Source organism: Phyllostomus hastatus, unplaced genomic scaffold, assembly GCF_019186645.2.
Source record: "Phyllostomus hastatus isolate PE091 unplaced genomic scaffold, TTU_PhHast_1.1 phas_scaffold_216, whole genome shotgun sequence".
Taxonomy (NCBI): domain Eukaryota; kingdom Metazoa; phylum Chordata; class Mammalia; order Chiroptera; family Phyllostomidae; genus Phyllostomus; species Phyllostomus hastatus.
Genome location: NW_025334018.1, coordinates 8,279,888 through 8,290,851, shown reverse-complemented (window position 1 = coordinate 8,290,851; position 10,964 = coordinate 8,279,888). Strand labels below are relative to the sequence as shown.

The 10,964-nt window shown below is 44.8% G+C and overlaps 1 protein-coding gene across 2 annotated transcripts; it reads left to right on the top strand.

Annotated features, from left to right (window-relative positions):
- The first annotated feature begins 1,125 nt into the window (after window positions 1–1,125).
- Window positions 1,126–10,450, top strand: FCGR1A (Fc gamma receptor Ia). 2 transcript variants are annotated; one of them, XM_045816866.1, is made up of 6 exons: window positions 1,126–1,206; window positions 1,609–1,629; window positions 2,376–2,630; window positions 7,149–7,403; window positions 8,551–8,835; window positions 9,632–10,450. In XM_045816866.1, the coding sequence occupies exons 1-6, from the start codon at window positions 1,176–1,178 to the stop codon at window positions 9,916–9,918; spliced, it is 1,134 nt and encodes a 377-aa protein (XP_045672822.1). In that variant the 5' UTR covers window positions 1,126–1,175; the 3' UTR covers window positions 9,919–10,450. The 2 variants fall into 2 exon arrangements, with proteins under 2 accessions (XP_045672822.1, XP_045672821.1); XM_045816865.1 differs by having other exon boundaries at window positions 1,153–1,206; window positions 2,373–2,630.
- Window positions 10,451–10,964: the final 514 nt, after the last annotated feature.

The window sequence follows — 10,964 nt, the reverse complement described above, 5'->3', positions numbered from 1 at the left end:
GCAGCTCTGCCTCGGGCTACCGTGGCGAGGACAGCTCTGCCTCATGACAGCCAGAGCATGTTCTTAGCATGACAATCAGGGAAAAACAGGTGAGGATGCAAGATTATATGGAAAGCTTCCTAAAGTCTAGGTTGGACTTAGCACAATGCCATTTCCACCCATATTTCATTGATTTCATTGGCCAATGAAAGTCACGTGGATGAACCAAAGCCGAGGCTCAGGCCAGTGCCTGCAGCCTCCCATGAGGCTGTGCAGATAGTGTAGATTCAAGATGGGATGAGAAATTGGGGCCATCAAGTCAACCTGCAACGTTATTTGTCACTTTTAATTCTCTTGTCAGTGAGATTGCTACCTAAGTCCCTTCTACTCCCAGTGAACTCATCCTAGTTTCTGCTTAGTTTTTTTCTCTCTTAACAGAATAACTAAAAAAAAATCTCTTTATATTTGAACAACTCTGCCTCCTGAAACAACTCACTTTGGTGGCATAGAGCTTCCCATCTACACTCTGATACTCCCTTCTTACATGTGTTTCCACTTCTATATGAGTTACTTTTCTTCTCTATAGAATTCACATTAAATATTTAATTTCCTTGAACTTAGGCAAGATAAACACCCCAAATTCATAATGTCTTTCAGAAAGATGACTCTTTTCTTTTTAAATGACAATGGGAAACTGATCTTGCAGGTATTCCCAGAGGAACAGAGGCTAGCGTGTATCCGAGGAGCTCTCACAGATGAGTAACTATGCACAGGTCTCATGGAGGCTGATGGAGAATAATCTGGTTTCAACTGATTCCATTTTGGGGGGATTAGTCAGGCTTTGAACCAGTTTCAAAAATGGGGATTTGCCATAGTCTAGCCCCAAAAGGAACCTAGTTGGCAGAGGGAGAATATTCAGAAGAGAATGTCATAAAACATTAGCCCTCCCTTGGAGTCTTAGAATTTCATAAACCCCAAACCCAGGGTTTCTCACTGGGGGAGACAGGCTGAGCAGTATGAGAAAAGGGAGAGAATGCTTTGAGAATTCTGGACGCATTTTCCAGAAAAGGAACAGGATGAGCATGAAGAGGCAATTTCCTTCCTCTTTCCTAATCTTGGCTCCAGAAGCCTCAGCAGATTCTCTTCCATGTCTTGCATGTTACAGATGTCACTGGTGCCATCACCTTGGAGATAACATGTGGCTCTTAACAGCTCTGCTCCTTTGGGGTAAGTTGGGCTTGGAGAGGGTCACCAGAAGGGGCAGGCACTGGCTAAGGGGACTGAGGGGTTTCTGTCTTCCTTTGGTAACCTAGGCTAGAACTCAGGAGTGTGGAGACAACTGACTGTATCTGTGCTTCCATGGTTTATTGGTCTTCATTTTCTCAAAAGGATGGGAAGGGAAACTGCGGCAACATTAAGCCTGGAAGCATCATGTCATAATAAAGTCCCAACAATCACCACCTGTAGGCTCTTCTGTACCACTGGTACCTGATTTTGGGAAAGGAGGTAGAGGGAAACTAATAGACCTAAACTGGCCCCTTAAAGTTTAATTCTGTCTCCCTAATTCTCCCTTTCTTTTCATCTTCCACGGATGAACTGATGATGTCTCTATTGTTTGGTCGCTTACAGTTCCAGTTGATGGTCAAACGGGTGAGTGATGGCTAACTCAGCTTCTCTTCCTCTGGCACACTCCTGCTTCCAAAAGCTAGGTCTCATTATCCTACAGAAGACAGTATGGGGAAAGGGTAGAAAGGGGGGACATTTGTAAATTATATGAAGTCCCCTATATTCAGAGTACGATTTTGATAATATCCTGGTTTTTAAGGGTTCTCTCTAAGATATTCTAAGTGAGTTCTGACCTCAGCACTTAATGCCTACGTAGCGAGAAAGGGTGAGGACTGCAAACGTGTACAAGGGGCCTGGCTGGGTTTTCCAGTGTGCTCCACACTGGCCGCCTTACAAGAAAGCTGAGTATTTTTTTTTTTCTCCTCAGAGAGAATCAAGCAGACATTGGGCAGTTCGAAAGTGAGGGGTTTGAATCTTGATTTCCAGTGCAGAGGCTAATTGAGGCTTGAGATGAACCCTCAGAGATAATAGAGCAAATCGACTTCAACCTAGTTACACCAGTTTAAAACTCTGTTTCATTGTTTATCCCATTTCACTGGGAGTTTTTGGAACCCCAAATTGGCAACACCCTGATTTCATAATGTGAACAGAGGCCTCTGCAGTCAGGGGTGGGCATCCTTCATGGCTGGATTTGTAGGTTCTCGCTTGCTTATTTTTCAACCTAGTCTAAATATACATTTTTTCCCTAGTGCTATCTATAAAACCTCCCTAATTGTTCAGAGCCTTTCCTTTTATGCCACTTATTTTTGTTTCTGTTTTCCCCCCAGCAGATCTTGCAAAGTCAGTGCTCACCTTGAAGCCTCCGTGGGTCAGTGTATTTTCAGAGGAAAATGTAACATTACAGTGTGAGGGAGCCCACCTGCCTTGGAACAGCTCTACACAGTGGTCTCTCAACGGCACAGCCCTTCAGACCTTGACCCCCAGCTACAGCATCATTGCGGCCAGTGTCAAAGACATTGGGGAATACAGGTGCCAGACAGGTGCCCTGCTGCCAAGTGACCCCATACAGCTGGAAGTCCACAGAGGTGAGTATGGCATGGAGAGGAGGGCTGGCGTTCACAAGGTCTTCCTTTGCGTTTTCTCCTTTCTGGATGTCAGGTGTGTGTGTGTGTGTGTGTGTGTGTGTGTGTGACAGTGTGACAGCATATTAATTTGTCTGAGCATGAGTCTCAGCTCTGTGCGCCTACCAGGTCAATAAAGTCAAGATCACCAAAAGATCACATTAGAGTCCTCGAACTGTGCCCCCAAAACATTCAACTGGGGCAGGTGTGAGTAGGGTATCTAGAGTAAAACTCAGACCCTAGGAGTTTGTCATTATTCCAAGTTATCTAGTTTTGTTTAAAAATTATACCCGCCCATAGTAAATAATACTAATTTGGAGAAATGGACAGTGATGAACAATAAAGTCTCCCTCCCATCCCAAACCCCCAGCCCTGCAGACAGCTTCCATGGAAACAAAACTGTTAATAATAGAAACTTTTTAAAAAGTGGTTGGTAGAATACTCTATATACTATCCTACACCTTTTATCACTTAAAATACCCGTGAAGGTCTGTTTATATTAATAGAGACCTACCTCATACTTTCAAAAATGTCTGCCTATGGCTGTGCTATAATCGATTTAACCACTATCACTAAGCTTCCAATGTGTTCCCATGCCTTGCTTTTATAAGCAGTGCTGCAATAAACATCTTTGTACATATTATCTGGGGCACATTTCATGGTATATCTATAGGGTAATATTCTGGACATGGAATTACTGTGAAACTTTATTTTATTTATTTTAAAAATTTATTATTTCGTTTTATTGCTATTATTTATTTTTATTTTATTTATTTTGTTATTTTTTATTTCATTTCTTTTCTTTCATTCCATTTATTTTATTTTATTAATTTATTTTATTTTATTTCTTTCACTTCATTTTATTTATTTACTTATTTATTTATTTAATGTATTTATTTTATTTTTATTTATTATTTAATTTATTCTGTTTATTTCACCCCACACATTTATTTATTTATTTAATGTGTTTATTTTGTTTTATTTAATTTTATTAATTTTATTATTTGTTTTTATTTTATTATCATTTTAAACTTTGATGAATAGAAGCAGAAAAAAAGCTACCATCTACTTAAATCTGTAAGAGGTTTCTATCTACATCAAGAGATGGAGACTTCAATACTCTCAAGGGCAAAATGTTTTATTGTTCAGGAGAAATCATTCAAATGGATTATTTAGTTATTCAGAAGCATTAAGCTAAAACTTCCAAGTAACTGACAGTGCAAAGTGAATCCATCCTGGAGACAGAATTAGATTTATGTGGACTAGCTTGCTTTTGGAGGAAATGTCTTTTAGCTGAGGAAACATCAAGAATCTCAGGGGAAATGCTGGCTTTACCCTGTGTCTGTCAGGCCTCTGGGACTTGATTCCTATGCTAGAGAGGTGAGGGGAGCTGACAACTCTTGTAACGCAAGACCTTGTATGGTTTGAGCAGTCCCATTTGGAGGAGGTAGGTCTGAGCCCACTGGCTGAAAGCTGATTCCGGGAGCTCCCTCCTAAGGGTGGGCTTAGCCAGCAGGACCACAGCGCAGGGAGCTGGCAGTCGGTCTGCGGCTTTCCCCCGAAATGCAGAGTGCAGGAACGGCCCCTGTCAGCAATGGCTGCTGGAGTCTGATCACGAGTTTGAGCCCAGTTAACCCTAAGGAGTCCTTCTTGGCAGGCATATTCTTTCCCAAGTCAACAATTATCTATTTTTACATGATATTTTAATGTGAATTTTATTGAAGTATAACATACAACAAACCTGAAGTGTACACATCAGTGTATTTTCACAAAGTAAATTGTAACCCAGATAAATAAATGTTTCCAGAGTCACAGAATCTCCCTCCAGCCCATTTCTAGTCGCTGCCTTTACAGTGACGTCCAACACCATATGTTTTCACCTGTTTTTTTTAACTTCATATGAATGGATATAGTACGGTATAGTATGTGCTCTTCGTGTCTGGCTTCCTTTACTCACATTGGTTGTAAGATTCATAGATGTTGTAAAGTTGCAGTTAGTTCTCATCACTGTATAATATCCCATGTTGATCCATTTTACTGGACTGTTGGGTTGCTTCCAGTTTGGACCTCTTAGAGACACTCTCACTGTGGACATTACCGTACCTACCTGTCTGTAGGTGCACGCATGTACACGTGTCTGTTGGAATTGCCTAGGAGTGGAATTGCTAGGTCACAGAATACGTACATATTCAGCTTTAGTTTTCCACATTACACTCTCGGTGTGAGAGTCATGGTTGTCCCTCAGCAACAGCACGTGTTTCCTGTATTTTTCATTGTAGCCATTCAGACGCATGTGCAGTAGCATCACACTATGGTTTTAATTTGCATTTCCCTCATGACTAATGATATGGAGTATTTTTTACACTTATTATTTACTTGGATATCCTCTTTTGTAAAGTACCTGCCTAGGTTTTTGGCCAACTTTTAAAAATTGTCTTCTACCTCTTCCATATTGACTTGTGGGCGCTCTTAATACATCCTGGATACGAGTCCTTGTTCAAGTGTCGTATCTTCTACTCTGTGGCCTGACTTTTTGCTGAGCATGCCGTTTTCCTTTTCAACAAGCAAAAGTGTTTAATTTCACGCTTTACAGTATACTACATCGTTTTTTGGTTGATGTTTTCTATGCCGTATTTAAAGATGTTTGCCACAGTTCGTCAGCAGTGGAGGATTCACTGGCGGTTACACCAGCTCCCAGTCACTTCAGTCCATCTGTGTGTGCTGAGACTAAGAAAATACAGCTGGTCCGTGGACCCAGGTCCTAATCCTGTGGTTTAAAATGAGTGTCTCTACCCTACTCCAAGGCGATAAAGACAGGGAGAACGATTTTTGAGTAGAAAACTAATGTCTGCTAAAAGCCACATTCCCCAATTTTTGATATGCAATACTCTTATCTTTTAAGGCTAAATATTTTAAATTTTATTTATAATTTTTTTTCTTTCTTCTAGTCATGATTTATTTAGAAGTGTTTTGGGACAGTGGCTTTTTTTCCCTTGTCATTGATTTCTACTTTTAGAGAAAGTGTTTTCTCAAAAAAAGTGTTTTTGACATTCTGGTCAGAATTTCTGTTAAATATGATATTCCCTGATATTTGTGGAAAACTGCTTTGTGGTCTGGTATGTGTTCAATTTGTGTAACTGTTGCATGTGCATTTGGAAAGTATGTGAATTTTCTCTGAGGTACAGCATTCTGTATAAATCCATGAAACTAAGTCTATTACTTGTGTCATTCAAATATTTTATATCATCACTGCATTTTGGATGGTTTCGGAGGGAGGTTTGTTAAAATCCCCCACTGTGTTTGAGGACGTGTGTGGGCCGTGCAGTCTCTGAGCACCTCTCGGTTGAGAACAGGAACGGGGAGGAAAGAGTGCAGCATCCGAGACCGAGAACCGTGCTACGTGCAGCACCGGAATGCCTGCCTTCCCCTTAAGTGAGTTCGAGATGGGGAAGCAGTGCTACTGTCTCTTTTCCACTTCTGTCCTCTAAGAACCTCATGCTCATTTAGCCAAACCAACTGCCCAGGGAAGGGAAGAAGAAGCATTTTTAGTTACATGTAGAGGTGCCCATCCAAAGTGAGGGCCCATTTGACTTGGAGCTTGTTGTTACCAGTTGTATCACTGATCTGCACATATGTGAGCATTTCTATTAATTTAGAAGCATAAATATGTCTGGATATGTTTGCCATTTTGTGTGCTTGTCTTAGTATATGTGATCCTATGAACAAATTAGTCAGGAGTTGAGTGTATCAGTTTTCTAATGCTATGTAACAAATTACCACTGACTTAGCTTCAAACGACATCCATTATCTTTCCACTGGACAGGAGCCTCCGGACGGCTTAGCTAGGTGCTCTGCTGAGGCTGCCATCAGGGTGCTTACTGGGCTGTGGTCCTTCCTGCGGCTCTTCCAAGCGCACAGGGTCGTTGGCAGAATCCAGCCCCTTGTGGCTATAAGGCTGAAGTCTCTGCCCGTTGGCAGGCTGTCAGCCGGAGGCCCCCTGCCGCATGCCTCTGTCACGGGCTGCCTCACAACACATCAGCTCCCGTCTTCAAGGCCAGCAGGAGACTCAGCCCAGACAGCTAGCACAGAGGCTTATTTAATGTAACAACATCCTGGGAGGACATCCCATCAACTTGTCCTATTCTGGTGGCTAGAAGGGGACCAGACAAGGGTGTGACTTACTGGGGTCATCTTAGAATACTACCTACCACATGTGATAAAACCGCTGTCCCAAACAACCTAACAACCTCTAAGATCTGGTCAGGGAAGAGGAGAAGGGGCCATGTCCAGGGCTGCTGGTGAAGGTTACTTTCCTTCCCGGCAAAGCTGAGGGGATTTGAGGAGTGGGAGATAGGCCTCAGACTCAGCAGAGCTCCAGGGTGGGATGTTTGAGGAGAAAGACGAAGCCCCCAGTGTTCAGCTTTGGCTTCCTTGAGGGTACCTGTGCCACTGTACACACGCATTTTGGGTCCCGTTTTCCAGATTGGCTACTACTGCAGGTCTCTAGCAGAGTTGTCACTGAAGGGAAACCTCTGGCCTTGAGGTGTCACGGATGGAAGAACAAGAGGATATACAAGATGCTTTTCTACCACAATGGCAAGACCTTTAAGTTTTCTTCTTGGAACCCTGAAGTCACCATTCCAAAAACCAACGTGAGTCACAGTGGCGTCTATCACTGCTCAGGCTTCTACGGGAAGCCTAACTTCACATCAGCAGGAGTAAACGTCACTGTTAAAGGTATTGTATCTGAATCGTCACAGAACTGTAGTTTTAAGGACCAGTGAAACCATCATAAATGATAGCTTCAATTTGCAAATGAAGAAACTGAGAATCTCCCTTCCTGAAGGTCACAACATGACCAGTGGCTGGGGGGGGCGCGGGGTGAGGCAGGGACCAGAACTGAGGTTCTCTGGGTCCCAGTCTGTTGCTCTTTCCAGAATACTCTGGTGCCCTGTAAATAAACTTAGGAGTTAACTTCAAGGCCAGGGCATAGAGAGGATCCATTTCATCAATTTTGTTTTACTTGCATGAAATAATCACTCAAGCAGGTAGAAAATAACCCACGGAATCCCATAAAAGCTCCACAACAGAGGTGTCCAGCCTATGGCCCGCAAGCCACACGCGGGGACTTTTTTGCTTATCTGTGCTGGTGGATATCATGAAAACTATGCCCAGACCTATTTTTGATCATCAGTTTTCATTAGTGTTTGTGTATTTAATATGTGGCCTCAGACAACTCTTCTTTTTCCTGTGTGGCCCAGAGGTGCCAAAAGGCTGGACACGCCTGCTGGAAAACAGCGGCCAGGAAGGCATGGGACCTTGGCTGTACTTTCTGCCCATCTCTCTGGGGAGACGTGGCCTCTCTGGGTCCACTGTTCTCTGAACGTCTGCTGTCCGAGCGGCTTCCTCTGCTCCAGTTGCATGGGGCCGTTGTCGTGACTCTTTCATGGACTTCGTCTCAGTACTAATAACCACTAGTAGCTTCTTTTCGTCTGAAAAAATAATAGCTAATTCCTATGGGAAAGAAATCATTGTCCCAGATTATCTTTTGAGGTGGGAACACGAGTAATGAGACACTGAACTGGCCAGGGTGTGGGTGTATCCACTCCTGGCCAAACATCACCCAAAGGCATGGTCGTATAGCGAATAACATGGTCATTCAGGGCAGCATGAACTGTGGAGAGGACTCTCCCCAGGAGGCTGTGAGCAAGCTGGTAACTATATCTATGAGGAAACCCCAAGAGTGCCTCTCTGCTGGAAGCGGAAAAAATTGGGTTTTATGGATGCACTCTGTGGAGACAGGCTCCCAAAGGGGTGGGGGGAGTATGTCTTCTGCCAAATGAACCTTAACTCTGAAGCAGGCAACTGTCAACTTTTTCTTTAGAGCTGTTTCCAGCCCCGGTGCTGAGAGCATCCTCTTCACTGCCCCTGCTAGAGGGTGATGCGGTCAACCTGAGCTGTGAGACGAGGCTGCTCCCACACAGCCCTCCTGGGCAGCTCTACTTCTCCTTCTACGTGGCCAACCAGACCCTGGTGAACAGGACCGCATCCTCTGACTACCAGATACGAACGGCTGGGAGAGAAGGCTCCAGGTTCTACTGGTGTGAGGCTGCCACAGAAGACGGAGGTGTCATCAAGCGCAGCCCTGAGTTGGAGCTTCAAGTGTTCGGTGAGTGAGGCTGATGGGGCGTGACCGGCACAAGGGAGGACGCTCCCTTGGTGCCAGCGGGACTGTGGTCTGCTCACGGCTTGGGCAGGGAGATGCTATGAACAGGCCTTTCCACTCTTGATTCGGAACTTCACTGAGCTCCTTGTAAACACCATTACATTTTCCTTCTTTTCCTTCTATTTCCTTTCCTTTCCTTTCTCTGTTTATGTCCTTGTTTTTGTCCTTCCTTCTTTTTTTCTCCTATGTCTTCCATTCTCCTTCTCTTTTTCTCTCTGTCTCTTCTTATCCCTCCCTCTGCCCCTTTTCTCTTACCAACAACTTAATCAGCAATATCTAGTGTCACAGGTCCTGAGAACCAGGGACCTCGTGTGGCAGGCTGGTGAGGTGAGGATTCTGAGGGCTGCACACAAATACCTGCCCGGGTGTCTGTATCTGGCTGAGGTGAAGGGACTGTGAGCTCCAGAGCAAAAAACTCCTTGGGGGAAAAGAAAGTGTTCGTCTTTAGTCCACATTCATTTCAAGCACTAAGTAGAAATAGCAGTTGTCTCTGAAACTAGGGAGAAAGTCCAGCGACAAGGCCCTGGCAGTGAAGGTTTTCTGAGGAGCCTGCCCCTTGGCCGTACACCGCAGGGCCCGGCCGGAGCCGCCTGCAGCTCCTTCCTGCCCCCTGATATCTCTGGCGTCTCCACCGGGGACAGGGATGGCAGGTCCCAGCCAACCGTCTCCCCCAAATGCAACCCAGTCAGATGCCCCTGGTTTCTGAAGAGCATTTCTTCTCTCTCATTTTCTCTCACAGGGCTCCAGTCACCAGCTCCCGCGTGGTTACATGTCCTGCTCCACCTGGCAGTGGGAATAATGTTTTTGGTGAGCACTGTTTTCTGTGTGATAATATATAAGAAACTGCAGAGAAAGAAAAAGTTGACTTTCGAAATTCCTGTGGACTCTGGTCATGGGAAGAAGGTAATTTCCTTCCGTCGAGAAGACAAACATTTAGAAGAAGAGCTGAAATATCAGGAACAAAAACAGCCGCAAGAGATGCCCCAGAAGCCCCAGGAGGAGGGGGGGCAGGAGGAGCAGCTCTGAGGGTGCCCATGAGTCAAGACAGGCCCTGCCCCTTCCTTTCCATGAGCGCGGAGCATAAACATCCAAAAGGTGAAAGATGCCAGCGTTGTGAGAGCCACGGCATCCAATGAACTCTTAAATAAAGCAAAGAAATGAGCTGACTTCAATGGAGCGAAACTTGGACATTTGATAATTAGGGATGATTTGATGTGAGACCTCCTCCAAAGCAATCTTTAAAAACTTGAAAATCAAGTCTAACCTGATCATCCTATTGGGTATTTTGAGCAATATTTCTGGGGAAAGGGTAAAAAGGTAAGTGTGTGTATATGTACAAGAGATTAAGACAGAGACAGAAAGAGAGACAGAGTGAGAGAGACGGGTTATGAGGGCACAACAGGGAATAAATGGTATAGAACAAAGAGAAGGACACCTGCCTTACAAGTGACTTTTGAGAGGGGACTTCCGGCCAAGATGGAGACGTAGGCAGACACACTGTACCTCCTCACACAACCAAAAGGAGGACAACGACAATTTAAAAACGAAAAACAACCAGAACTGACGGAAAATCAAACTGCATGGCAGTCCGACAACCAAGGAGTTAAAGAAGAAACATTCATCCAGACCAGTAGGAGGGGTGGAGACAGGCGACCGGGACCAAGTAGACTTGTGGCAAGGTGGCGGCTGGTGGACCAAGCAAGGCGGCAGATTGTGAATGGGGTGCGCAAGGCTGCAGATGGCTGGCAAGACTGTGGCGGCAGCTGGTGGAGCACACGGTCCCACGTTTGCTCGCAGATAAACCAGACGAAACAAAGGGGGAGCAGGACAGACTGCACAACCCAGGGCCCCAGCTTGGGGAAATAGAGCCTCAAACCATTGATTGAAAACACCCGTGAGGGTTGAGGTGGCAGCGGTACAAACTCCCAGTGTCACAGGAGAATTTGTTACAGTGACCCACAGGGTCCTAGAACATACACAAACCCACCCACCTGGGAATCAGCACCAGAAGGGCCCAATTTGCTTGTGGTAGCAGGAGAAGGGACTGAATTTCGGCAGAGAGCAGAACAAGT